General features: G+C 36.9%; 1 protein-coding gene and 1 long non-coding RNA gene across 4 annotated transcripts in view; one reads left to right on the top strand and one right to left on the bottom strand.

The window, feature by feature from the left end:
- Positions 1-2,831: 2,831 nt before the first annotated feature.
- LOC139954762 (PR domain zinc finger protein 14-like) overlaps positions 2,832-26,378 on the top strand; it is a 37,226-nt gene continuing 13,679 nt past the window's right edge. Inside the window, exons 1-8 of one of the 2 annotated variants that reach the window (XM_071954684.1) lie at positions 2,832-3,035; positions 4,942-5,453; positions 8,015-8,146; positions 12,632-12,792; positions 13,562-13,723; positions 13,926-14,046; positions 14,784-15,013; positions 18,615-18,909. In XM_071954684.1, the coding sequence (XP_071810785.1) occupies positions 3,019-3,035; positions 4,942-5,453; positions 8,015-8,146; positions 12,632-12,792; positions 13,562-13,723; positions 13,926-14,046; positions 14,784-15,013; positions 18,615-18,909 (1,630 nt within the window). In that variant the 5' untranslated portion in view covers positions 2,832-3,018. The remainder of the gene's footprint in view (positions 3,036-4,941; positions 5,454-8,014; positions 8,147-12,631; positions 12,793-13,561; positions 13,724-13,925; positions 14,047-14,783; positions 15,014-18,614; positions 18,910-26,378) is intronic. The other variant, XM_071954685.1, reaches the window with a different exon arrangement.
- LOC139984701 (uncharacterized) lies at positions 21,093-25,341 on the bottom strand. Of its 2 annotated transcripts, none has more exons than XR_011799152.1 (3): positions 24,322-25,341; positions 23,307-23,518; positions 21,093-21,378 (listed from the first exon to the last, which is right to left on the bottom strand). It is a non-coding gene; the product is annotated as an uncharacterized lncRNA (long non-coding RNA). The 2 variants fall into 2 exon arrangements; XR_011799151.1 differs by having other exon boundaries at positions 23,307-23,521; positions 24,322-25,340.

The following is a 26,378-nucleotide window of genomic DNA, read 5'->3' as shown; positions in this document are numbered from 1 at the left end:
ACTAGCTAGTTTAACTCATAGTCATACATTACTTATAATGCGTTTAAATAGGTAATGTTTATAATATTCAGATTATGATTGGGCGCGAGGATAATTAAATCACTTGGTAGCCTTTATCTTTCTTCATTTTGTTCTTAACGCCGATCCCTCTAACTGGCCAAGGACCTGGTCTTGCTGTAACCCTGTCAACCCCCCCCCCCTCCCGTCATGACTACTGGTGAGACAACTCTTGATTTTGACCATCACAGTGTTGTCACAATCAGTCATATGCATGTGTCAACGCGTGAACAGTGTAAAAGGGTTTACACGTTTCTTGTAAAGATTTTATCTCTAATATAGAAATGGTTTGTAAGAACATCCATAGCATTATAATCTTCGTTTACTTATAATAGGCCTAAGTGGGATTACTTTTAAAAAAATGTTGCAAAAGCAGAAAAGATCGAATTAGCCTGCCGCAAAAACTTTATACAAATAAAACCTGTTAATTATGTGTTGGGAAGAAAGATTGTTCTACTAAGGACCAGATGGGAATGAGAGAGAGAGAGAGGGTGAGTGACTTATTTGTGAAAAGTGTTTGGTTTTGGCGAATATACTACACGAGGGCTATATGATAGGGAACAACTGTGCACAACTTAAAGCAGTATGATCGGTGAATCTGAAGTAATTATCGAAATGATCTAAGTCGTCCAAATCATTAGACAGTATAAATGAGATGGAAGAAGACAATGAACTGTTTCAGGAAAGACGTTGGGAACGGGTAGGGGGAGGAACACACGTTTGAGAGATGGGGAGGGGAGAAAGTGGTGTAGAAATATGCATATGAAACAATGTTACAGTTTCGGTCGGTGCAGTTTATTTTGGGACAATATAAGTATAGGTAACATACACGACTGCCCATGCAAACATGCACATATGCATACTAAACATCGATGTAACAGAATATATAGAAGAAGGTATGAACAGATAGCTGTATCGCAGCCCCAGAAATGTAACGAAAACAAGATACCCCACACCAAGAGTGTGAACAACACCAAGATTGTAAAACCACTCCAAGAACGGGAACCACACCAAGAGTGTGCACCACACCATGAGAATTACCCACACCAAGAGTGTGTTAAACCACACCAAGAGTGTTTCTTGTGTGTCACTGTTTGGTTTGGAAATTGCTGATGTCGCTTTAATTCCTCCCAGTTAAACGAAGATTTATTTTGGACAAGATTTTACCTCTATTCCCGTATTCAGTTCGAAGGAGAGAGTAAATGAACAAGAGTTTGGTAAAGACAAGTCGTGAAAGATCAAAGAAAATGTTCACTCTTGTAAATTAGGACTTCATCGGTCTTAATACGAAATGTCAATTGACTTAGGAGTTAAGTCGTTTACAATGCTATAACACATCTGTCAATCTGTATATAGCGACTTCGGAGGGCTGAATTCGAGTTATCAAACGGCTGGGGATTACGAATGACAAGTCTAATAATTGAAAGAAAGAAACTACAAAGTCTCTCAATTGGTGAAGAAAGGAAACCATTTATTTGTGGGATTTAAATCGAATGCTTCTTGTCAGTTATTTGGTCATTCTCTTAGGCGATATTAGAAAATAAAACTTGTAAACAGTTTCGTTTAGACTCGGTAGTGCGGATGGTCAACGGGGGGGCGGGGAGGGTGGGTCTGTGAATGACTTAAGGATATAAATAGGGGGCGTTTCTTTAAGAAACCTTTTTAAATGAATACACAGCACAGAGATATCGAGTGACGTTTTCTTTGCAAACGGTATACGAGAAACGTGAACAGTTACTTAATTGCGACTTGCATTTGGCTTCACTGCTCTCAAACTGCTTTCATACCACACCTTCAAGATGAAAAGAAATAATGAATATGAATTCGAGAGAGACCCTAGCCTAACCAGACCCTCGCACTATAGGGCTGCGGTGTGTTCATGTTCAAAATGGATAATGCCCACACACGAGAACCATATGCAAATACAAGAACGTCATTGCTGGACCAGCTTTCGGCCCAATGTCCTCAAAAATGTTGAGCCAATGATACGAATTCTTCAGAAACGTAAGCCAAAACTGTTTCAACTTACAAACAATTCCATATCATGCAAGCCACTTTGAACCGTGCACTGAAAAAGGAAGCGGGAAGCATGCTTCTGTTATTGTTTTCATTACTGGGTTATTAGTACCAATATGTGTTATATATTAACAATTGTTGGAACGGTATTCAGTCGCCTGCCCCATAACAGTTTTTTACTATTTTTTAGAACAGGGAGTTGTTATGGAACTCGCTGTTTAGAAAGACCTGTTTTTATCATATATGTTACTTTCCTTTGGTCAAGTTAACCCGTTGTTACTAATTTTAAATGAGATAATTTTACTTACTCGTATGCAATCTTCCAATAAAGAAGTAAAAGAAAACTCTACATCTCCACATTTTCGAAAAACATCATGCCAGAGAATAAAAAACATATGTTAATATTAAAAACGAAACCCTGATAATACCTCGCGTTGTTTTGTTGTTGTTGTTATTGTTGTTGTTTTTAAGCCAGTTATCGGCAGAATGAACCTAAATTGGAGACAAAAATTGTTTGTACTAATATTAATTATCTCCAGAAGGAATTTCGTATTACTCTAAAATGTTACTTCACTTCGACCAATAGAGTTCTAGTTAGCCTAAAGCATCATGAATAATTCATGAGCGACTACTGTGTTACTCTCTTAGAGAATAACAATAGGGACCTCTCTAAAGAAGTTTAAAACTGTTTCCACTCAACCAGGTAAAGAGCAGGAACTGTTTATCAAACTCCCTTTCGAAAATCTTATTAAAGAAGATAAAGACATCCCGAAACTGCCTTCTTAGTTTAGAGTTTGTTGTGAATGGAACAAGGTGCTCGGATTGATCAGATGGTCTGCGTCACAAGAAAGAGGGAAACTGAAAACTTTGAAGTATATTTCAAGAGCATTTTAATGAAACTTTGTTCTCTGTAATTTAGGAGTCTACTTTCTTTTGGTCACCGCCATGGCCGTCCTACAAAGGTTAGTAACCAAATTACAGAAACTTTTGTGTAATTCTCACTGATAAAATTGTTTCACGTAAATTAATATTTCCTAATTTTGGGGTTTGAAAAGAGCAATATTTGTTTTTGGCTGATAAGGATTCTTATCTGTAATTATACGTCCGTGCTCTTCCAACTGAAGAGTCTAGTGATCCCTACATTACCTAATCTTACAAATTCTATAATCATTTTGTCGGCATTTTTCAAATTGTTTGTATTTTTCAGAGTCAGTTTTGTTTTGTTGATTAAGTTACATCCGTTTTCCATTTTTTTTATTACAATAACGATTAACTAAGAAAATGTAGCCAGGTTACTTTAACTCTTTCGTATTAACCCTTGTAGAAACAATCTATCTGGCTACCCTGACTTCTTCAAATAGAAATGAAAATGTAAATTTAAATTAAATGTCGTCAATACTCCATCTACACCCCTCATCCCCTCACCCCCCTCCAACACCTCACCCCATTACATCCTCACATTATCAAATATACTAGACATTCAAATAATGGTCAAACGTAAATCAATTAAGAATCAAACTCGAACGATCTTTTCTCTGAATGAGAGATATTGAGGCTTCACTCAGACGTATCGTGCATTAAAGGAGCAGTGCACGTATTTTAATCAACGATTTGCTGCCAAATAATCAAACGTTAACTACCCTTTTCTTTTTTGCGTAAAGTTGCAAAAATTCCAACAATTTTGACAAATTTATAGATTATTATCTTTAATACTATAAGTGTATGGTCCAGCTTTATCTGACGGTTGTTTCATGAATTACCTATATAAGTGTAAAATTATTTAGTAAATATTGATTTTCAAACCGATCCTTCTTTTTCACCTTAAATTTCAATATTATTAATATTCGCCCTCCAATATCAAATATATCTTTTGATTACTCTTTTCCAACCTTATCTTATATCGTGTTTAAAAAGAAACTTCACTAGTCAAATTTATGAACTGTTTTGTGAATCTTGGTTTTTTTTTAATGTCAAATATATTACTGAATATGTTTACCACAAAACTGAAGATAAATAATGGCATAAAATTGATTCAAGACACAATAATATTTTCTTTATACTCAAAGAATGTTAATCAATAGTTAAAGTTTAACTCAGGGTTTTATTTGAATTACTTTTCGAAAAATAGTTTTGATTAATATTGGATAATATCTCATTTTATTGTTAAGTGTTTAATTTAAAAAAAGAAAACACTGAAAAAAGTATAAATAAAGTAAATAAATAAATACATGTTTAAACTTTTGGGTGCCAGGGGGGGGGGGGGCGGAATTGTAAGGGCACTAACACGCCTCCAAAACTTTGATAAAAAAAATCTGAAAACTTTCCCTTACATATATATTTTAAGATCAATATTTAAGGAAAAGTTTTTCTATAATCTCTTTTCCAATATCAAATATATATATGTTTATTATTTAATTTTTTTAACAAAATATATCCTTTTTAGTTTGTCTTTTTGTTTGTAATTGATAAGTGCTTTGCTGTAGTTTGTATACCGAGTCACAATGTTTCACGTCACACGTTCGTGCGATACAACCCAGTAAACTGTAGGACAGGATTCCAATAGAACTTTGATCTGTAAAGTATGGTTTGTAATCCTGACGTCATTGATTCGAATCACTTTCTAGCCAAGAATTTCGCTGCTCTTGTCCATTGTTTATAATTTCCCAGTCCTTTTTTTCCCGAAGTTCATTTATTTCTACAATTTTCAGTATTTGGTGTAACAAATTTTGGAGGGTGCCGTACAAGTTGATGACCAAATACTATATTGTAAATAGCTGCTACCAGAACACAGGGTAAACAACGTACGTTATAAATAATAGAAGGAATTAATTGATTTTTGATTTTTTTTTTCATTTTTCTTTTTCATAGATTTCCAACACAAGGTATCTGGCAACATCATTTTCAATTGAACAGCCCAGGCACGCCTAATGCTGACATCAAACAAACAAAGTTTTTACAATCACCAAATCCAGAGAGAGCTGGTTTGGTATCAAATACTTTAAACCCCATTCCGTTACCCTCTCTTCCTCCTTGGAACAACGGCCTACCATTTCCGGATCCATTTCTGATCCCCACCCCTCGTATTCCCTTCTCTCCGTGGACCATCCGTCCCCCGTTAGATTTACCGAAGTCAAATGAGGGCGAAAAATTCAACTCCAAACAGAAGCTCAAAATATATCAACAAATCCACCCAAATGATGATATCGAAATCAAAGAACGTGAATCGAATCGGATCCGATATAACTTCAGCTCGACTGATCTAGATATGATCTTGTTTGGTTACAAACGGGACAGGTTTATCCAATCAGAAGACAGGAGACATTCTGAATCCTTCCTTACGACAGGTTTTGCGCTGTCGTGTCTTGGATTTAAAGGAGAATGTAAGTACTTCTTTTAGACTTTTAAATTCAACAAGAAACTTCTTTGAGTATAGCTTGATATAAGATCAATTTACCATCCTGTTGGAACAAACTTTTACATTATCTATTACGACAGTGCTTATTGCAGTTAGTTTTGCCCAATACCAGTGACGTAAATAGCCATTTCCCGTCGGGCGGAGGGGATGGGGGGGGGGGGGCTGATGCTTAGGGTGGATGTTGGGACAGACAGTAAGGGGTTAATCAACGGTCTAGCGTGCGTTACTCACAGGATTAATGCACGATCGGGGGATAATGCAAGCGATGCACGAGGGCGGAGCCCGAGTGCATCCAGCGATAGCATTAACACCCGAAGTGCATTAATCATGTGAGTAACGCACGCTAGACCGTTGATTAACCCCGTTCATTCATACACTACCATTTGTGTGGGGGAAAAATCATAAAACAAAACATTTTTGGTTACATATAACCAAAGATTTATTAAAGTGATGCCCCGTAATTTTACCGTGCGTTACTCACAGGATTAACCACGATCAGCTGACCTGAATGGACCAATAGGATTTAGGAATCTTTACTAAGTATGAATGAATAAGTAATTATGCAGGCTGCTGACATATTTTCCATGTTTATGTTGGCGTTCTCATTATTACAAAATATTTCTGGTACCGTAGTATCATTGGTAAATAAGGCTACGTTTGACAGATTGCAAATCTTTCATATGCCGATGCAGGGATGGGGAGGGGGTGGGAGATGTGGGAATGGATATAGTTCTACCTGCGCCATGCGTATTCTCGCAGGTTACTCGGCCCTCAATTTGCGGAAATAATCGGTAACATTATATCACGGTTCTGTTGCAAAATGGTTTCTCGGTTTTCCAGTCTCCCCGCCCCCCCCCCCATTATTATCCACCTTCTGCTCCGGTAGTAATATTATGAATGAATTTCATGAATTGAGTGGATTTCTGTAGCGACATGAACCATAGATAACCATGGACCATTCAAAGAACGCTTATACGTGTAAACTTTTGAACGAAAATAACACCGTAAAATGTGGCAGGTTTGATACACTATTAAGTGACGGTGTAATTACATAATCCAATGTATAGTTTATTTACCGTAAACTTATTTACTAGAACGGACTTGATAATAAACAAACCCAGCCCTCACACGAGGGGAATATAAACAAGCTCTCTATATACCAAAATCGTCAAAACCCGAAAACAGTAAAATAATCATCATCTGAAAGGACCGAAACCTTACAAATGAGTCTTAAAGATTGTTACAAGTCTCTACCATCATCAATGCATTCATCTTCTTACTCACTAATCCATCCGAAATGGAATTCACTTAGAGGTCATTAGGCCTCTGTAGCCTAACACAATTCGCAGAACGTCTCTTAGCTATCTGTGTTCTGCTACTTAACTGTTCTGACACGTCTTTATAACCTAAAAAGCAAAATAGATTTATAACCTAAAAAAGCATCAACAACTTGTAAGCCATTTTCAGCACGAAACAAAACATAGGAATAGACAAGGCATCTATTGAAAAATCTCTTTGAAAGGACAGTACAACACCCGTCCTTAACCGATTGTTCGTGACATGAGATATTGTAGGCCTAATAATGCTCTGGTTAATTTAAAGCCTTCGTGCACTAAAGTCAGCGACATCTGGAAGTAAAATACTTTTCCAAAGAATTCGGAAACCTCTTAAAGTCTACGAATTTGTCACTTTTGTGTCAACTTATTCAACCGCTAAATAGACTAGTTATGTTCTCTGTTTTTCTATCAGATAGTTGTTAACTCTTTGATACTATCTACAAAGAAAACCGGCTTCCAAATCCAATCGCAAAGGTGTAGGCTACAGTAGGCTTTTATCTTACTAATACGTTTGCACGCGGGGCATAAAGAATATCATGCTCGCATTCTATGGTTCCTATTAATGCATTCTGAATAGCCTTGCCTAAAGGTATATGATCCTTAGGTTATACGTGTCTGTCAATAGACTCACCAGCTTTTACAACTAAACGATTCTTGTCTATTATTTCGAGCGGACCCTTTACGACTTGTGGTTCTTTCGACATTAATTGCAAAACTGAGGAGGTATTTAAGAGCAGCAAATTTAGCTCTACTGCGACCGTTATAGCAAAATGGCCGACGTAGCCTGCAGAAAGTTGAGACGTGATTCTGCTTATATTCTTCCTGTTTCTTAAATTCTAACTTTTTGTCGCTTTCGTTTTGCAAAATCCGTTAAGGATGCCTATATTGATTTAGTAATTATGAAATATTGTTTGCTATTCTGTATACTATTTGTACCTACATTAAAGGAAAAAAATGTCCTTTCAAATCAAGAGTGAAGTTCATCTCTTTAATTACCAGCTAATGTTTCCACTCAATTTATGACATTTAAATTGCAACATTTCACACTGCGAGATAAAATAAAAGAGGTTACTTTCTAAATATACGGTGTCAGTTAGCAGAATGGTGTTCTGTAGTTGACAGTAAGATAGCATTGTAATGATTGGACCATTTAGAATTTAAAGGAAAAAAATCTGATGATCCTTTGCAGCCTTCAGAAACCTACATTTCAAGACAAAGGGACCTTTGTCTCCAATCTCACCAGGATCGAAGGAGAAAGATGAAGATGAAGTCAAGATCAGAAACATGTGGTGTGACGTCACCGTATCTGATTTGCCTGAAGGTTAGACATTCCAATAAGATCGAAATCATTTATATATATATATATATATATATATATATATATATATATATATATATATATATATATATATATATATATATATATATATTTATATGTATATATATATATATATATATATATATATATATATATATATATATATATTAAAGTATATAGATCCACGTGTTTTCAGATTGAAGACAATAAGAAGTATAAGAAGAATAAGTAACACAACCATGACAATCTGAGTATAGAAAAAGTCGTTAGCTCTTCTTTGTACAGTGGCGGAGCGTCCATACAGTCAGGGGGGGCGGATGCCCCCCCTGACGGACTCAAATGGACTACTGGCGCCCTTTTCAGCTCTTTACCACTTTTTACTTATTCGCGATTATTTGACTTTTTTGTTGCGCTCTCATCTACCTATTGACATTTGTCACATTTTTTGGTGTAATTTGGCGATGACACCTATTCATTCTTCGTTATCTGCAAATTAGCCAGGCCCGGAAAGGGTCATTTCCGGCGATCTAGGGAGTATCTTTACTCAAAAAAAATTCTGTACGCTTACGCGCCAACCTGTGGTGGCGCTCCGCTTAGATAGTGTCGAAAGCGCCCCTACAGACCATTCTCGCCCCTCCTGACCAATACCTATAGCTCTGCCACTTGACCCCGTATTCTCGTCACATAAGAAAAATGGATCGATTTCACCAAACCTGCCTCAGGAAAATTTTCAACATTACATGGCAACAGAAGGTTCCTGATACAGAAGTACTTCAGAGAGCAAAATTACCCAGCATTTGTGCAATAGTAATGAAATCTCAACTATGGTGGGCTGGTCACTTGGTCCGTATACCTGACGACAGAATGCCCAAGAAGTTATTCTCATCCGAACTTAAATGTGACAAGCGCTCTCTGAATGGACAGTACAAGAGGTACAAGGACTCTCTAAAGATTTACCTGAATCGCTGTAACATAGCCACTGACTCCTGGGAGCAAGTAGCACATGATCGCAACCTTTGGCGCCGGTCTGATCATGTCGGCACTGATGCATATAAGACCAGCCGTATCCAGGGAGCAGAAGGAAACAGAGCCCAGCGTAAATTACGCAGTTCAAATCAACCTGAGTCATTTGAGTTTTTCTGTCACCCATGCAACAGAAGTTTCCCTGCAAGGATTGGTCTGATCAGCCATCGGCGTGCCCACCAGCGAAATTCAATCGTAGTTAGAAGATAAATAGATTAGCTGTCATCATCGAATACGATGGACAAACATCATCAACAATACCTTGAGCCCATTCCCTGTGGATGCTCTAAAATCTAATACCATAACCTCATCCCCCACAGAAACAGATCGAATAGGTGTATGGACATCCGTGTTGCTTGTTTTGAAGCAATTGAGGCACCAAATTCTGGTTCCATAAGAACAGTCTATTTTGAAATTCTCTTCCAAAGAATAACTTTGCTGGTGTAACTTTTGTCAGCGAGTGGGTGTAGTCCTATATGAAAGCAAACTTCGGTCAGTTTTTGTCTGAATTTGAGCACTATCAAAGTTAGCTTTCTTCATCGCCTGTTTCAAAGTGCGTATACAGTCCTCCATGAAAACATGCACTTTCAGGTACCTCTACAAGAACCCACAATACTAAGTTATAATGATCCCTGACAATCATTGGCTCGTGCAGAAAAAAAATCTAATGATGAATGCTGTAGCTAGTATATACAACAACAAAAACATTGTCAAATTCTGGAGCGCGTTAGTTTGCCGTAGACTAGTTACCATATAGTTATCTTTGTGTTCATTGAGAACTATACCTGCAAGAAATACTTGCAGACAATGACAAGGGCTATTAGCCAAGCAAATCACAAGAAATTTAGAAACCACCATTGACAATTTCTAGCATGAAAATCTCTGTAATGGAATTGTTGTTAATTATGTACTTGCGATTGATTGTTATGATTTATTTATATTTCAAACCAATTCAGTTTTCTGTGCAATGATTGGAATTTTGGTTCTTTTGAGAAGATGTTGTGGTTTACCTGCTAAGTTTCTTGTAGACCCATAAATTCGACAATACAGTATATAATGCTCTAGGAAATATTTAATATTCTGCATGGTTCACACAAAACACTGTCTTTGCTCATCAGTCGTTCAGTGTGTATACCCATGATGTACCCCTTTTCTGATTTATTGCAAACCTTTGAATTTACAACTAATTTTATGACTCGTTCTGCGAATATTTTGAACTGAAGTCAATGATTGTTTACCGTTTACAATTAAAGTTTCTGTTATTTGGTTTAAATGAAATTTTAAAGCCGATAATAGGATATATATAGTTCTAGCAAACAGTGGACTAAAATAGCTCTCCGAAAACCAATATAAAGGCGCCATGCTGACTTGGCAAATGTGCATGTATACCGTAACTGGTTCTGTTATGCTGCAATGCATTCCATTGTAACGAAAACGAAAGATGCATACCAAAATTAATTAGCTATACTCCGTAAACATATTTGTTCAAGACTTGAAAGGAAACTTTAAGAGGAATTTTTTCTTTCGGTTTAGTCTTGAAGCGGAGATATTTGTCAGTTGCATAAACAAATTAAAGTGAATGAAATAACAATCTTGTTCTATCTGGGAAGAATATCCAGTGTAAAACTGAGAAACTGTGTAAAATTTCGGGGTGAAGATCGGTGCGATTGTGTCATAGTGGCGTTAGGAGGTAACTAAAAGAATACCAATATTAGATCATGGTTGACAGTTTCTATAATTTAGAATCATCAATTGCAAACCCCATCTCTCTGAAGGAATGAACGTGAAAGGTTTTCCAGAAATTTGCCGTAGTTGTATTATGCATTGTTTAATTAATACCGTGTATACAGTATAGCTTATTACCAATAGCAAAAATAAGACGGAAAGTCCAACAACATTGAATAATCTTAAAACCTAGAAAGTGATCTGTATGCTAGATATTAAAATATGATCACCTGTGGTCAAAATTTTTAAACTGTTTTCATTACAACCTTCGAGGAAATTTTCTTCACTGGGACATTCAGCCTCTTGTCATACTTTTGAAAACTTCTACCACTTAAGCGTGCTCTAATTTGGGGCCTATACTGACTACCTTTAAGTTCGTATGTTTTGTGAAGAAAGATTGAAGGCATGTATGCACACGGATTCTTCTAAGGCAAGTGGTTGCATTGCGGCATCTCTTTTTATGAGTAGCCTACTTTCTTTCCTTCAAATCTCGGTTTTCTCAACTTAATAATCTTGGGGGCCAAACACTTATCTAACGTTTCCATACCTACAACGTTATACACATACATTTGTCGAAAATTAGTCAGTAACCAATATTGCTTAATACCATTCACAGTTCAAGAACAACGCTATTCAATATTTTTCTACACAAAGCTGAACAAAGAACCGTCCACGAATTCAGTTATTAAAACGAAACCAAAGTTGCTAATAGATCATGTATAGAATTGAAGACACAATGTCTACCGTTATGTTATTCATTTGCATGCTTTGAAATCGAAAAAAGTGCATAGCTTAAATATTTGCAAAAGGATTCTTTCCTCAGTTTGTCGTGTTGCATCTACGTATGTAGGCCCTTCCTCTCTGTAGTTAAGAAAGTTCGATAGTATGCCATACACAGGCTGCAACCTTTTTAATAAAAGAATTTGTTCCGTGCAACATGCTTCATAGTTTGAGGTGGAATACCCCCCTCACTACCCCTCCCAAACAAGTTTTCAAATCAAGGAATTTTTGGAGTCATTTCAAATACGGATTTCCACGTGGTGTAATTTTTATTCTCACCGGGGCCTCCATTAGCACTATGTATACTATAGTGATAGGCTAAACATTTTTCACAAGCTTCTTATTACATTGTCAATATGGGTGACCAAGGTGTGTTGTTTGAAGGTCTGAATATGCAATGTTTACAACTTGTTTTTAGTTTGATTGAGTAAAAAGTCTCTCGGACTCTTGCCAAGAAATTTTGCAAGCGCAAGAATATGTCGGCAGGGTATGTTCAGTTTTAATTGTGCACGTCAGTGGCGGAGCGTCCATACAGTCGGGGGGATCCCCCCCCCCCTGACGGACTCAAATGGACTGATGGCGCCCTTTTCAGCTCTTTACCACTTTTTACTTATTCGCGATTATTGACTTTTTTATTGCGCTCTCATCTACATATTGACATTTGTCACATTTTTTTGGTGTAATTTGGCGATGACACCTATTTATTCTTCGTTTATCTGCAAATTAGCCAGGCCCGGAAAGGGTCATTTCCGGCGATCTAGGGAGTATCTTTACTCAAAAAATTCTGTACGCTACGCGCCAACCTGTGGTGGCGCTCCGCTTAGATAGTGTCGAAAGCGCCCCTACAGACCATTCTCGCCCCTCCTGACCAATACCCCTAGCTCCGCCACTGTCTCTGTAGTTACACGGTTTGCCACAAATTACATAGCAGGTAACAATATATTTTGACATCATTGACAGGCTTAGCTGTACTGAAAACCAACGTATGTGGCACAGTACACTGCAGCGTGTTTTGCGAACTCACAGTTATACCAAAGGGAACGAGGTTTGGACCATACAAAGGCCGTATTGTACATCCGAGCGAAATCAAAGCCAGTGACGACACAAGCGGGATGTGGGAAGTAAGTTTATGTGCAGTGACAACGTCACGTCACATATTTAATGTTTAATTGAAAATACCTCCATGAGTTACTATATAGACTAAATCTTTACTGACGACTATAGGGGCCTAGTCCCAAAATGGAGAGGTGGTACATCAAGTAAGTTGGTGCGAATCGGGGGTTAATGTGAATGTAAGGAGAAGAATAGGGGGCAGAGGTATTGGACAGAAAAAAATAATTATTTGTTCGAAAAATCGTAGGATGTCATTTGGATTACCTTGCATAGCGTTCATAAGACCATACTCCATGTCCAAGATTTAGAATTTACTTTCCAAAAATATCGGTTTTGCAACTAATTTTGAAATCTCTACTAATTTCTTTCCAAAACGTTTTTCCCCACATGAGTAAAACACACAAAGGCAATTTGACCAATTCGGCTTTAATTTAATTACTTAATTATATAGCATATAAAATATGTTGTGATATGGGTACGTATTCCACGCCAATATCCACAATTATCGAATGCACCGACTCCCTTATTGTGACCCAGGAGTGGGAGTGGAGAGAGAGGGGGAGGAGTGATACCCTCGAGAAATAACGACCATCATGTTCTCGGCGTTAAAACGTTGTGTTATTGGCAGCTTCCTTATATACTGATGTTTAACCAAAGTATTAATTCTACACGTTCTAATTCTAAAGGAGAAAATATAATATTGTGAAAATATAAAATTGTGATACCATTGTGCGTAAAAATAGTGAAATGTAAATTTCTTTAATTTTTCCTCTTAAGATATTTGAAAGAGGTAAATTGTCTCACTTTATTGATGGTCGGAGAGACTGTGGTAATTGGATGAGCTTAATAAACAGTTCAAGATTCGCTCGAGAACAGAATCTTATTGGAGTACAAGAAGGTGGCGCTATTTACTACGAAGTTTGTAAAGACATCCCACGGGTAAGAATCTACCTTTAACATTCTCTACACACATTGCCATGGGAGTTTATTATGACATCAGTCATATTTTGCATGTTTGAAACTGTCCACATTCTATTTCACTCAAGTTTGAAACTGTCACATAGGTATTGATCAAGAGCGCCATCTATTCTATTTTTCCATTTCTTTCAAAACTGTTTCCTTTTCCTAATTATTTCGACAGGGGACCGAACTACTAGTTTGGTATGGAGACACATACCTTCAATTTATGGGGATACCGGTCGGAATAAAGGACGCCACCACTCATGGAGGTAGCGATTACAATGAAGATGACAGCCTCACAAGTAAGTAAAGTCTTTGGACATTTTGAAAATAAAACTCATTTAAGTTGGTTCCTTCTACCACCATAGGCTTTCAGAGGCGTTGTGGGGGTGGGGTGGGGTGGGGTGGGGTGGGGTGGGGGTGGGGTGGGGTGGGTGCCGAAGTCTGTCATTGGAAAAAGATTGATAGCCTATGTGTGTTCATCTTAGCTTGTGCCTTAAATTAATACGTGTGCCAAATGGAAGCACACAATGGGCTATGAGTTGAGTAAGTGAGAGGTGAAGGGTAGGGGGTGGGGATATTATATTTTTGTGTTTTCAGCTGTGAAGTGAACTAAATGGGCAATGAGTAGGGGTGGGTGGGATGAGGTTAGATTGGGGAGTCAAAAGAAGTTGATAGCCAATGGGTGTTCTCAGTTTAAAATTATTTTAAAATGTAAAGTGGTACTACAATAGTAGGTTGGTGTTAGGTGGAGCACTGAGGTTGGTCCTGCATTAGCTAGCTATATCACTGAGGTCTCCATTTAAATATAATTGTTAAGCTTTTATGAAACATGAAAATGAAAACTGATATTCAATTCAACACACTTCATAGCATTTTCTGTAGCTGCAGGGATGTGATCTAATAAATATATTATTGAAGGATATTTAAATAAACTGAATATATATATTACAGGTCAGATCCTACTTTATTGTGACAAGCGATTCGCCCTTTTATTGTATATGAACTTGGATGTTGCTTTGCTTTCATGTATACACAGATTCTGATGGGTACCCGTGTGACCGATGCGGTAAGGTATTTGCTTACCGAGAGTACAGGGAGAAACATTTGAAATATACTCGATGCGTGGATCAGGGTAACCGGGATCACCCTTGTCACTTCTGTTCTCGTTCATTCGAGAAACGAGACAGATTAAGAATCCATGTTCTTCACGTTCATCAGAAACACCGCCCTCATAAATGTTCTGTATGCGGCAAAAGCTTTTCACAGGTGAGACCAATATATATATAAAGTCTCTTTAATGCATTCAATTATTAAGAACGACTAGCCGATGCGTGACTCTAGAAATGTTTTCTATAAGTACTATACGTCTGTGTAGATATAATCACAAAATCATGATAATTAAAGGGTGTGAAGACTCGCGCACAAAGAAACGTCTCATGCCGGTAATCTGACCTAGTTTCAAATGAGGTGTAACAGAAGTGTAAGACACCACCATCGATCCCAGAAAGTACACACACAGCTTGCTACCGTCGGTAATTAGACACTAGCGTACAGTCAATACATACAGCTACGGTCAAAACCCACAACACAGTGTACATAGCAGCGATGAACATCTCAGGTCTAGATAAAAGATTAAAAGGTATCACATTGCATTACTGTCTGCATTTTGAAGCGACAAGAAGAAAACTTTATTTGCAAGCAAGGAAAGTTAACTTTTTTTTCAGAGGGCGGCACGCGGTTTGGGTTATCAGGCGAACGAATGCGTCTCCTCTCCCTTCATTGTTATCCAAATATTAGTTGGAAGCATGCGCGGGGGATTTATTGACCTTTCCTTTCACAATATATACATTGTACATGATCATATATATTTTACGCAATAACAGTGCCTGTAGTACCATTATCTATTCATGGAAGTACTGATTGCACCTCACTCAAGTAACGTTTCTGCAGCAGAGCGACAAGGGATTCCCTAAGTTCCCAACAACATAACATGGTAGTTGAGGCCTTATGCGAATATGTTAAAGAAATAAAGAAACATCTCTGAAGCGTTTTATGAAACTGTTTTATTCATTTGCTAATCAAAATGAATTATTCAAAAATCGCTTTTTGGGGGGCGTCTTTCAAGGTAAAAGTTGCGGAAACTAAAAAAAGTATTACGTTATTATCAGCCACTTCCTTTTTATTTGGGGGGGTGTGGGGGTGGGTAGGGGGCTGGAGGATAGTTCAAGTTATGTATATACTCATCACTTCAAGTCACATTTATTGGCAGAGTCTACACATATCAGACGTTTTTATTATGCTACCTGCACATATCCAATGTAAACTCGCACGTGAGAAAGAAATTCGCATGTCGATTTTTTTTTTTAATTTTGTAAAATTCATGGTTCTGTTATTAATTATACATCATTTGGGAACTTGTTGAAATTAAGTTCTTTCTGTAAATAAGAGTAGATTTTCATTTCATTTATCGACAGTCAGCCTTTTCCAAGTAGATAATGTAATGATGTTCCATATACAGTACTGTAGGCCGTAAAAGTTTGTCTGTGTCTCAACACAAACTAAGTCCCTTATAGATTTACTGGATTTCAAAATGTCAACCATCTCCAGGGTAACCGTATTTCTCTAAACTAGTTTTTTTTAACAGTCTGGCGTATCATACGGACAAATATAATAATCTATTCAGAGCTAAAACAGCCAGACTGAGTGCGTAACCATTTCTCACATCAAATTTGCAGTTGAGTAAATGATAGGTTTGTTGACGTAAAATAAACACGTGTATTTTGACAGAAATTAAGTGCCTTCTCAAACAATGTTTACATTTTATCTGTCAAACATGATTTATGAGCCAAACCAAAAACGAAGAACAGATGGAAAAGGTAAAGTCATTATAGAAAATTGATTGTCACCTGTTTAGGGTAAAAACCATATACGTGAAATTGATGTTTCAACAATCGACAAAATGACAGACAGTAGAAGAACTTAAAAGAAGTATGTCTACGATATATATATATATATATATATATATATTTATTTATATATATATATATATATATATATATATATATATATATATATATATATATATATATATATATATACATATATATATATATATATATATATATATATATATATATATATATATATATATATATATATATATATATATATATAAACGACATTGTTGAAATTAGCCTACTATTTAAGAATTGTATGGAAAAACTTGTCCACCACGTATATTAGAAGAAAACAAATAAACTGGCTGTCCCAAAATATAAAATAAATTACAGTTTCTCACCCACTAAATTATTTTTATTCACTTCACGACACAAATTCACACAATATATATGTATATAGACGAATGACAGGAAATAACGTTAATTTTTCGTAAGTAAAATGATGGTAAATTTCGACTCACTGAATCTATAAATACAAAGCTGGGTTAAAAATTCATCAGTAGGGAGAAACACTCGAAATAAACATTTATAGGCTAGTAGAACAACCTGAATACATCTCTGTGAATGTGTTTAGTTACCTCTGGGTAATTTATGCACTCAGATAGTCGAGATAGTGAAATAAATATGTGCGAAAAAAAGCCAAATTTTAACAATTTGAAAGTAATCATCATTGCTTTTATCAGTGATAATTGTGATGATGTTTCGCATCCGTCAGATATCTGGCTTGGTTCATTTAAAGGGCATTTAATGGCATTTTGAATGACATTGCATAAATCGGAGATTTGTTTTTCGGGGGAGAAGTTGAGGTCGGAGGTGTCGCTATTAATGACTGCAAAATGTATAAAGGAAGTTGAAGGAACTTAAAGTATACCACAAAATCTGTAACGAAAATTGTATTATTACTTTCTAGGGTACGGGGTAATGAATATGGACAAATGAAAATTAATGTATATATCTCTCTAATTTATTACAAGTATACCTGAAAGCAATATGACAAATCCTCTTTAACACCCATTGTTTATATTGTACTTTCAAGCCCGGATTCAAAGCACTCGCACAGACAGTATGCATATCGTGATTATATCAACAACAACAAAAGTTATAAGGAACTGTTTGTACTGTCATTACGAGTGCTTCGTAGCATGATGATGGAGGACAGTATAGAGTTATACTAGCATTATAATCAGATAAAGGATAGGAACTGTTTGTACTGTCAGTACTGGTGCTTTGAAGCATGACGATAGAGGACAGTACAGAGTGATATTAGCATTAGAATCAGATCAAGGTTAGGAACAGTTTGTACTGTCAGTACTGGTGCTTTGAAGCATGACGATAGAGGACAGTACAGAGTGATACTAGCATTAGAATCAGATCAAGGTTAGGAACTGTTTGTACTGTCAGTACTGGTGCTTTTAAGCATGACGATAGAGGACAGTATAGAGTGTTATTAGCATTACAATCAGATCAAGGTTAGGAACTGTTTGTACTGTCAGTACTGGTGCTTTTAAGCATGATGAAAGAGGACAGTATAGAGTGTTATTAGCATTAGAATCAGATAAAGGTTAGGAACTGTTTGTATTGTCAGTACTGGTGCTTTAAAGCATGCTGATGGAGGGCAGTATAGAGTGGTATTAGCATTAGAATCAGATAAAGGTTAGGAACTGTCAGTACTAGTGTTTTTAAGCATGATGATGGATAGTATAGAGTGGTATTAGTACTAGGAAGTTGTCCCAACTGGTTGTTGTTTATATCAGTATAGTTATGAATATTCATAAATATGAAATATGATGGGACTTGGCATGCAGAAGTAATGTAAACAAAAAACAGTTTTTCATTGCCATGTTCTGTCTTTGGCTTACAGAACAAAATTATTCACTTCTGTTCCAAGTTGTCTCTATTTCTCCCTACAGTCTTCCAGTCTGAATAAACACCTACGTGTTCATACAGGGGAGCGACCATATAAATGTGTATATTGTGGTAAAGCATTTACGGCTTCCAGCATCCTTCGCACACACATACGACAACACAGTGGAGAAAGACCCTTTAAGTGTAGACATTGTGGAAAAGCCTTCGCCTCGCACGCGGCGCACGACAGTCACGTGAGACGCACACACAACCGAGACAAAGCGCACGTGTGCACCAGATGTGGGAAAAGCTTCAGGCAGGCATACGAGCTGAAGATTCACGTGACAACGCATACTGCAGGTACGTACATGTTATATATAGTATATATATATATATATATTAAAATATATGTATATATATAATAAAACTAATTAATAAAATACTAATACATGTATAAGCGTTAGTATTTAGCTCCCACATACTGCACTATAGTTATATTTAAAAAGGCTGCGTAAGTCTACCGTGGTAAGGCCCCCTAAATACTTTCAGTATTCCGAGCTCGTGTTGCTAATCTCCATTTAATAAATATTTTCAGCAATACCCTGTAAGGGCAAAAGCATTGTATTAATCAGAACGGCATAATGCAAATAGAGGTGGGCCTCCTATTACGCTGCCGTTTATGTGCCGAGACGGCGCTATAAATTATACAGTTATATTTTTGTTATCGCCATGGCTGCTGCGTTGCTCTGATGAAGTGGCTAATGTATACTTTTCCATGTTTAGTATCGCGAACAACCTGTTCGCTAGTCCAAAGTACCCCTTCAGCTGTTGAATGGTTAAGACATTGTACGTTCTTAAACACGAACCTTGTCCTCATCTACAATTATGTTTGTGAGTTGTATAACATGACGTCACACCACGTGTAAAAGGTCTATGTGGCCCGCAGTCTGTCAATAACATTATTACTACTGGCAGGTGTGTGCATGCTTTGCTTAAAATGTAGGTTTTAATAGATTGTGCAGTATACAACGAGTTTAGTGCGATTGTACCATAGAAATTGAAGAGGGAGAATGACGTCATGTGACATATACTGAAGCCATTCATCCAACTGGTGGCGCTTTGCTCGTACGGCAAGAAAGTACCGGCGCGTAATACAAACACTGCGTTTTTGACATAACTAAAGTGATAAAATTGACATAAATCACTTATCACATATATTAAATCACATATATTAAAGTTGAATACATTGAAAATCTTAAATAGCTGTATTAACGTTAGTAGGACTCTCTTGTTTGTACTTTTAATATTCCTGAATTATAAAATAGCATTCATAGCATTTATAGCATTCATAGCATTTATAACATTCATAGCATTCAAAACCTTCATCCTCTTAAACAAACCGGTAGATAGCTGATGATGTTATGTATCCCGAGATCACATATATGGGTCACTTGAAAGTAACCCCCATAACAACAAAAATCAATTCAATTTCTCACTTTCACGATCCATTGAAATTTTTGATATCATCTTGGGACTTTTTAAGAGATAATTGATTCAATATCTTCCCATTGTTAGATAACAAAAAGCAAATCACGAGAGAGATTTCGTGTTATCACAACTCACTGGATATTTATAATTAAAAAATATTCCGATGGGAACGACATCATAAAAGAAAACGTTGAAGGCTTCCAGTTTTCTAATTATGGTATGAACCGTTTTTACTATGGATGGAATAGTTGTAATAAACTGGGAGACACCGTTCTGGCCGCCCGAAGTAAATTATAACGAACAACTGAACAAGTACACTGACACGTGTCTCTTAAATGATAAAAAAAAGGGGTTTGTTGAAAGATAATTATCCGCCAACCAGCCTCGATATTTTCGTTGGAAAAATATCGGAACGCACATTGTTTGCAGTTTGATCAAATTTGATACTTTTAGTGGTATATGTGACTGTGATATAGAATATTTATAAATATGTACTTCTATGTATTTATTATACTGGATTTTTACTTGAAACAGTAACTGTATAAACGTACACGATTTACAGGTATACATATCTTGTGCACTGAAAACTTAAATTGGTTCACCGACTAACAAAACGTTAGTCCATCTGGTGCCTCTCCCGACTAACATAGCCTTAGTCAGTTGCTATACCGACTAATTTATACCTTAGTCATTTGGATTTCTTAGTCGGTCATCTTAGTCCGTCAGCTTAGTCGATCAACATTTTTTTAGTCGGTAAATGTTTATTAGTCAGTTACATTAGTTGGTGACATTAGTCGGTCTTTACCGACTAATTTATATGAGCCACCGACTAGTTTATAGCAGGTTTTACATTAGTCAGGATGGTGCCTCTCCCGACTAACCTTTCTTAGTCGGTATCGAATGACTAGTTGCACTGACTAGATTCACTGAAAGAATTAAACCCGACTAGTTTCACTGACTAGTATCACTGAAAGAAAAGAGAGCAGAAGAAACACAAATAATGTGTACGCTGGCAGTATTTATATCTGATAAAACTTCTGATGTCTACAAAAGGCTGACTTTCGACAGATAGCGAAGAAATCACTGTAAATAAAATCTGAAAATCTGATTTTTTTTCCAACAAAGTTAAGACAAGTTAATGGATCAAACATGAATCGCAAAAGTATAGCACTGCACAATAATGCAAAGTTGAGTCTTGGGCAAGGGTTCCTCATGACTTTCGTTTTAAAGTGGTACCCCAAATCGACACCAGTTAAGTCTTCACGAACAAAGAGTGTTTCTCTTAACTACAAATGGCCTCCCACTTGTCTTCAGGAAGCCAAAATCTGCACCATTATTGACCTGTGAACAGAAAATATGATATACGTGTAAGCACAGATACAGATATAGCACATGATAACTCACAGTATCATAAACATACATTTACATTAAAATTTTATAACATATTGGGAGGTATACATTTAAATCTAGGTCCCTCAAATTATAAGCCAGGAATAGCAGCTTTACCAAATTATTATTAGCTTTGCACAGCATAACACCAAGTTATTTCTCAAAGCTTAATAATTATGTTAATCATGTTAATAATGATCCCAATAGACCGGGATCCCAGAGGGTTTGGTTAGCTGGGAAGGTAACCAATCGCCTTGTACATCACAATGTTCACAGTGCATTCCTGTATATGAAACCAGACGACTGGCAAACCGACTGTGGTGGGTGTGGCTGGGAGAGCAATTTTAAAGTCACCTGATAGCTAACCTAGATCAGTTTTCATGGTAACACATCAAAGTAAGTACAATATGTCAGGTATGGCCCCAAGAGCAACAAATGGCCATTGCCAGTAATTATTGGTGGTGGGGTACCCCTGCCAGTGATCTATAATTGACCCCTCAAGGCTGACCTAGGTCAGCTCATGAGGTAACCACTTGAAACCTACTGGAAAATGTTGGTTAGGGCTTCAGATACAACTGATGGGCATTGCCAGTAATTTTTATTGGTGGGGTACCCCTGCCAGTAGACCCCCAAAATGCCCATCCCCCATTGACCTAGATGAGCCCATGATGTAACCAGTTGAAAACTACTGGAAAATGGTATCACTTCATATGTAAGGGATGGGAATTTCCAGTAATTTATATTGGGGGGGGGGTACCCCCTGCCAGTAGACCCCCAAAATGCCCATTCCCTCATTGACTTAGGTCAGCTCATGAGATAACCAGTTGAAAAATTACTGGAAAATGATAGGTATCACTTCATATGTAAGGGATGGGCATTTCCAGTCATTTACATTGGTGGGGTAACCCTGTCAGTAGACCCCCAAAATGCCCATCCCCCATTGACCTAGATTAGCTCATGAGGTAACCAGTTGAAAACTACTGTAAAATGATTGGCAGGACTCTATATATATGTAAGGGATGGGCATTTCCAGTAATTTATATTAGTGGGGTACCCCTGCCAGTAGACCCCCAAAAAGCCCCCCCCCCCCCCCTCATTGATCTAGGTCAGCTCATGATTTAACCAGTTGAAAACTACTGGAAAATTATTGACAGGATTCTATATGTAAGGGATGGGCGGACTCTGGCAGTGGTGGCCCACCAATATAAAATACTGGAAATGCCCATCCTTACATATGAAGTGATACCTATCATTTTCCTGTAGGTTTCAACTGGTCAAATCATGAGCTCACCTAGGTCAATGAGGGGATGGGCATTTTGGGGGTCTACTAGCAGGGGTACCCCACCAATAAAAATTACTGGCAATGCCCATCCCTTGTATCTGAAGTCCTAACCAACATTTTCCAGTAGGTTTCAAGTGGTTAACTCATGAGCTGACCTAGGTCAGCCGTGAGGGGTCAATTATAGATCACTGGCAGGGGTACCCCACCACCAATAATTACTGGCAATGGCCATTTGTTGCTCTTGGGGCCATACCTGACACATTGTTCTTACTTTGATGTGGTTACCATGAAAGCTGCTCTAGGTTAGCTATTAGGTGACTTTAAAATTGCTCTCCCAGCCACATCCACCACAGTCGGTTTGCCAGTCATCAGGTTTCATATACAGGAATGCATTGTGAACATTGTGATGTACCAGGCAATTGGTTACCTTCCCAGCTAACCAAACCCTCTGGACTCCCGCTCTACAGATCAGTGAAAATTTGACCAAACCTATGAAGCTTGCACGTAAATGATATACTAGACTGGTTTTTTTTTTAAAACAGGTTATGAAAAGTATCTTAAATATCATTAAACAGTTGGGTACAATAGTTAAACTCACTCTTCCATTTTTTTTCTCTATGGTACTTGTTCCTTTGCTTTTTGGACTCTTGGATAAACTCTTTTGTTCTGCGAAGGGTACCAATATATCATCTTAAAACATGTCTTTAAGCCATATATAACACAGTTCTCCTCTTCTGTTGTTGCCTCCACACTGGTGTCGTACATCACAGGAAAGCTCACCCTTGACTTAGATATTTGGCTTTTCAATTCCTGCTGGAAGAAAGAAACAGCAAAGTATTCATCATTTGAAAAAAAAAAAAAATAAAGTTGTCACCACAAAGTTATGTGAGATTTGCTTCCACTATAGTCTCAAAAACAATCCCAAAGTTTGAAGCAGACTGTATAAAGCTGAAAATTTGAACGAGAGTGTCATCACCATTGCAACCAGAATCAAATGCCCAGAATACAGAGATAATAAAACATGGGCTAAATCTTTGTTTGTTTTTATGATCTTTAAAAATATAAAATTTTAGAAACAGAAATGCACTGAGCCAACTTATTTATAGGCCTAATCGTTTTTAGTGGTTATTTTGCTTGCTCACATAACAAGCCTGTTTAGACCTAGGCTAGAGGAGAATCAGTACTTTGTTACACTAAGTTTGTCTTCGGTTGTTTTGATATAGTCTTACTAGTAGTACTAAAGTATATAATGGACCGGCGAAGACTAGAGAATACCCAGAGTTTTAGCAACTGCGTTAAACTGTATCATCTGATCTATTATTTACGCCTGTGAGTTTCATTCAATCTAGGATCAAAAAGAGAAAACTAATTAATCTTAACCTTTAAACTTTGCTACTAAACAGATATGCTTGAATTACAAATAAATGTCAAAAAAACATCATAATCTAAGAATCGATGCATATACATATACATAAACAGAATAATTTGAATTCGCGCAAGTGAACCCTGCACTACATTGGACAGAAAAAAAAAACGTGCAATTAGACCAAACTAAACATACTCAATTTTCCGTTACTTCTACATAAAATATCAATGCAAATACAACAACTTACTCTTTTGGCAGTATACTAAAAGCACATGTTATAATAACTTCAGACTATCAAGCTTTCCTGAGAAAAAACGGTTAATACTTCTTACAGTAAGCAAGTCGACCGTGAAGGAATGTCGCAATTGTTTCCTGGGCGTGACCGGAAATTAAATACTAAAAAATGATAAATGAAAAGGTTAAATAGAACTGAAGCGTGCATCCTGACTGCTCGCAACATATAATACCGTTGACTAGTCAACATAATTTGTTCAGCCTACTGTGACTGTACGTTTGAAGGTCTAGCCTTGCTTATTCAATATCACAAAGCCTACCCATTTAGATTCACATGGGAAATTACAGGAAATCTTTACAAAATGAGTGTAGACTTCAAATAAACTATTGAGCCTTATAGTTCCAGCATTTGTTTGGGAATAAATAAGAAGATTATGTGCCACTGTTCAATCTAGCCCAATACACACATAACACATTGTTAATTGGTGTTTAGGATGCACACTTTAGTGTTGAGAATGCACTGCAGTACCCAGTAGAAGCCTATAGGCTACTCACTGTCATTGCACTTGTGTATTGCGAAACGCCAACGTGACAACGGTAGCGTTACACTAACCATAATACAGTACTAGTGCCAGTGGCCTAACAATTAACTTTAATTTTACCTTCAAATTAAAGGAATAACAGGTAGGCCGATGATGCAGTTAATACCTCCATTCTTCTAAAGACCTTCTTGGGTGATTTACGGTTGAAAGTTGCTTAGAGTGATCGTATGAAACTATGCCAAGCCCAGCAAGCCGCCGTTGCCTCTCGGTTTCCAAATTGAAGTGAATCGAATTGGGTTAAAATACATTAGTCTGTCGACACCGACTAAGCTACGATTATGGCGTAAATCGGGTGTCCGTATCGTTCTTAGTCCATGGGTTAAAATACCTTAGTCCGTCGCCACCGACTAAGCTGCGATTATATTTTTCTTAGTCAGTGTAAACTAACTAAGAAGCAGCGATGAAACGAGGATTTTTGCTAGTCCGTGTGCATTGACTAACGTTACAGACTAATTTAACGTTAGTCCGTGGCAATATTGACTAGTTTATTTTTTCAGTGTGCACCAAATAGTATCAAGTGAGCTATTTTTTTCTCACCCTTAGACAACCCATGCTCTCCACACATCTCCTCATCAATCCACCCCCCCCCTCCCCCACCCATCCAACAGTGTAATCACCCAGCAATATAGTTGTATGCAGATTTCACATAATTTGTAAAGGTTCCTCTACACTAAACCTTGATACCAATGCAGAAATTTCCTAGTTTATTTCTTGTTTTAGGTTCACTATTGTTTCTTCAGCTTTAATTTTTATTTATTTTTTTGTTGTTGCTCTTATCGTGTACACCTCTCCTTCCATCTTTTCGTTTATATTATCATTTTATTATGCTCCTCAATTTTCATATCTGTCGATATTTATCTTGCTTGACAGTTTTTCTGTCTCGCTTCCTCTCTCTTTCTCCACCGCTCACTCCATCTTAGTATTATTATGTCCTAGGCTTTTCTGTTCTTTTATTCCACAACCTTTATACATAACATACCAATAAAAATATTTTTAAAAGTAAAAAAAATATTATACAAAAATATCAGCAATAATGGTAATTTTCGTCATTGTCTATGTACCCCCGAGCTCCTCTTCCTCAGGGAGAAATACTTACTACTTTAAGAAGTATCCTTAAAATATATGACTGTATATTTGACACGCTGTTTAGACCATAACCAAGGTTGAATGCGTATGGCACAAATATAAACCTCCGAGGAATTCTGCTTCCCTGCAAAATCAATTATGTATTGCGTATATAGCGGTTATAAACTTCTCCTATAGGAGTATTACGTTGTTGCTTGTAGGTATAATATATATATATATATATATATATATATATATATATATATAATAGTTTAGTATATATATATATATTTATATATATATATATATGTAAAGTTATATATATATATATATATATATATATATATATATATGGCATCTGAATGTCAGACCTGATATAACCTTCGTTCTTCTACAAATCGAC

The sequence above is a fragment of the Apostichopus japonicus genome, chromosome 17 (genome assembly GCF_037975245.1).
Source record: "Apostichopus japonicus isolate 1M-3 chromosome 17, ASM3797524v1, whole genome shotgun sequence".
In the NCBI taxonomy this organism is placed as follows: domain Eukaryota; kingdom Metazoa; phylum Echinodermata; class Holothuroidea; order Aspidochirotida; family Stichopodidae; genus Apostichopus; species Apostichopus japonicus.
The sequence above is the reverse complement of the archived record's forward strand: the minus strand, read 5'-3'. Positions and strand labels throughout refer to the sequence as shown.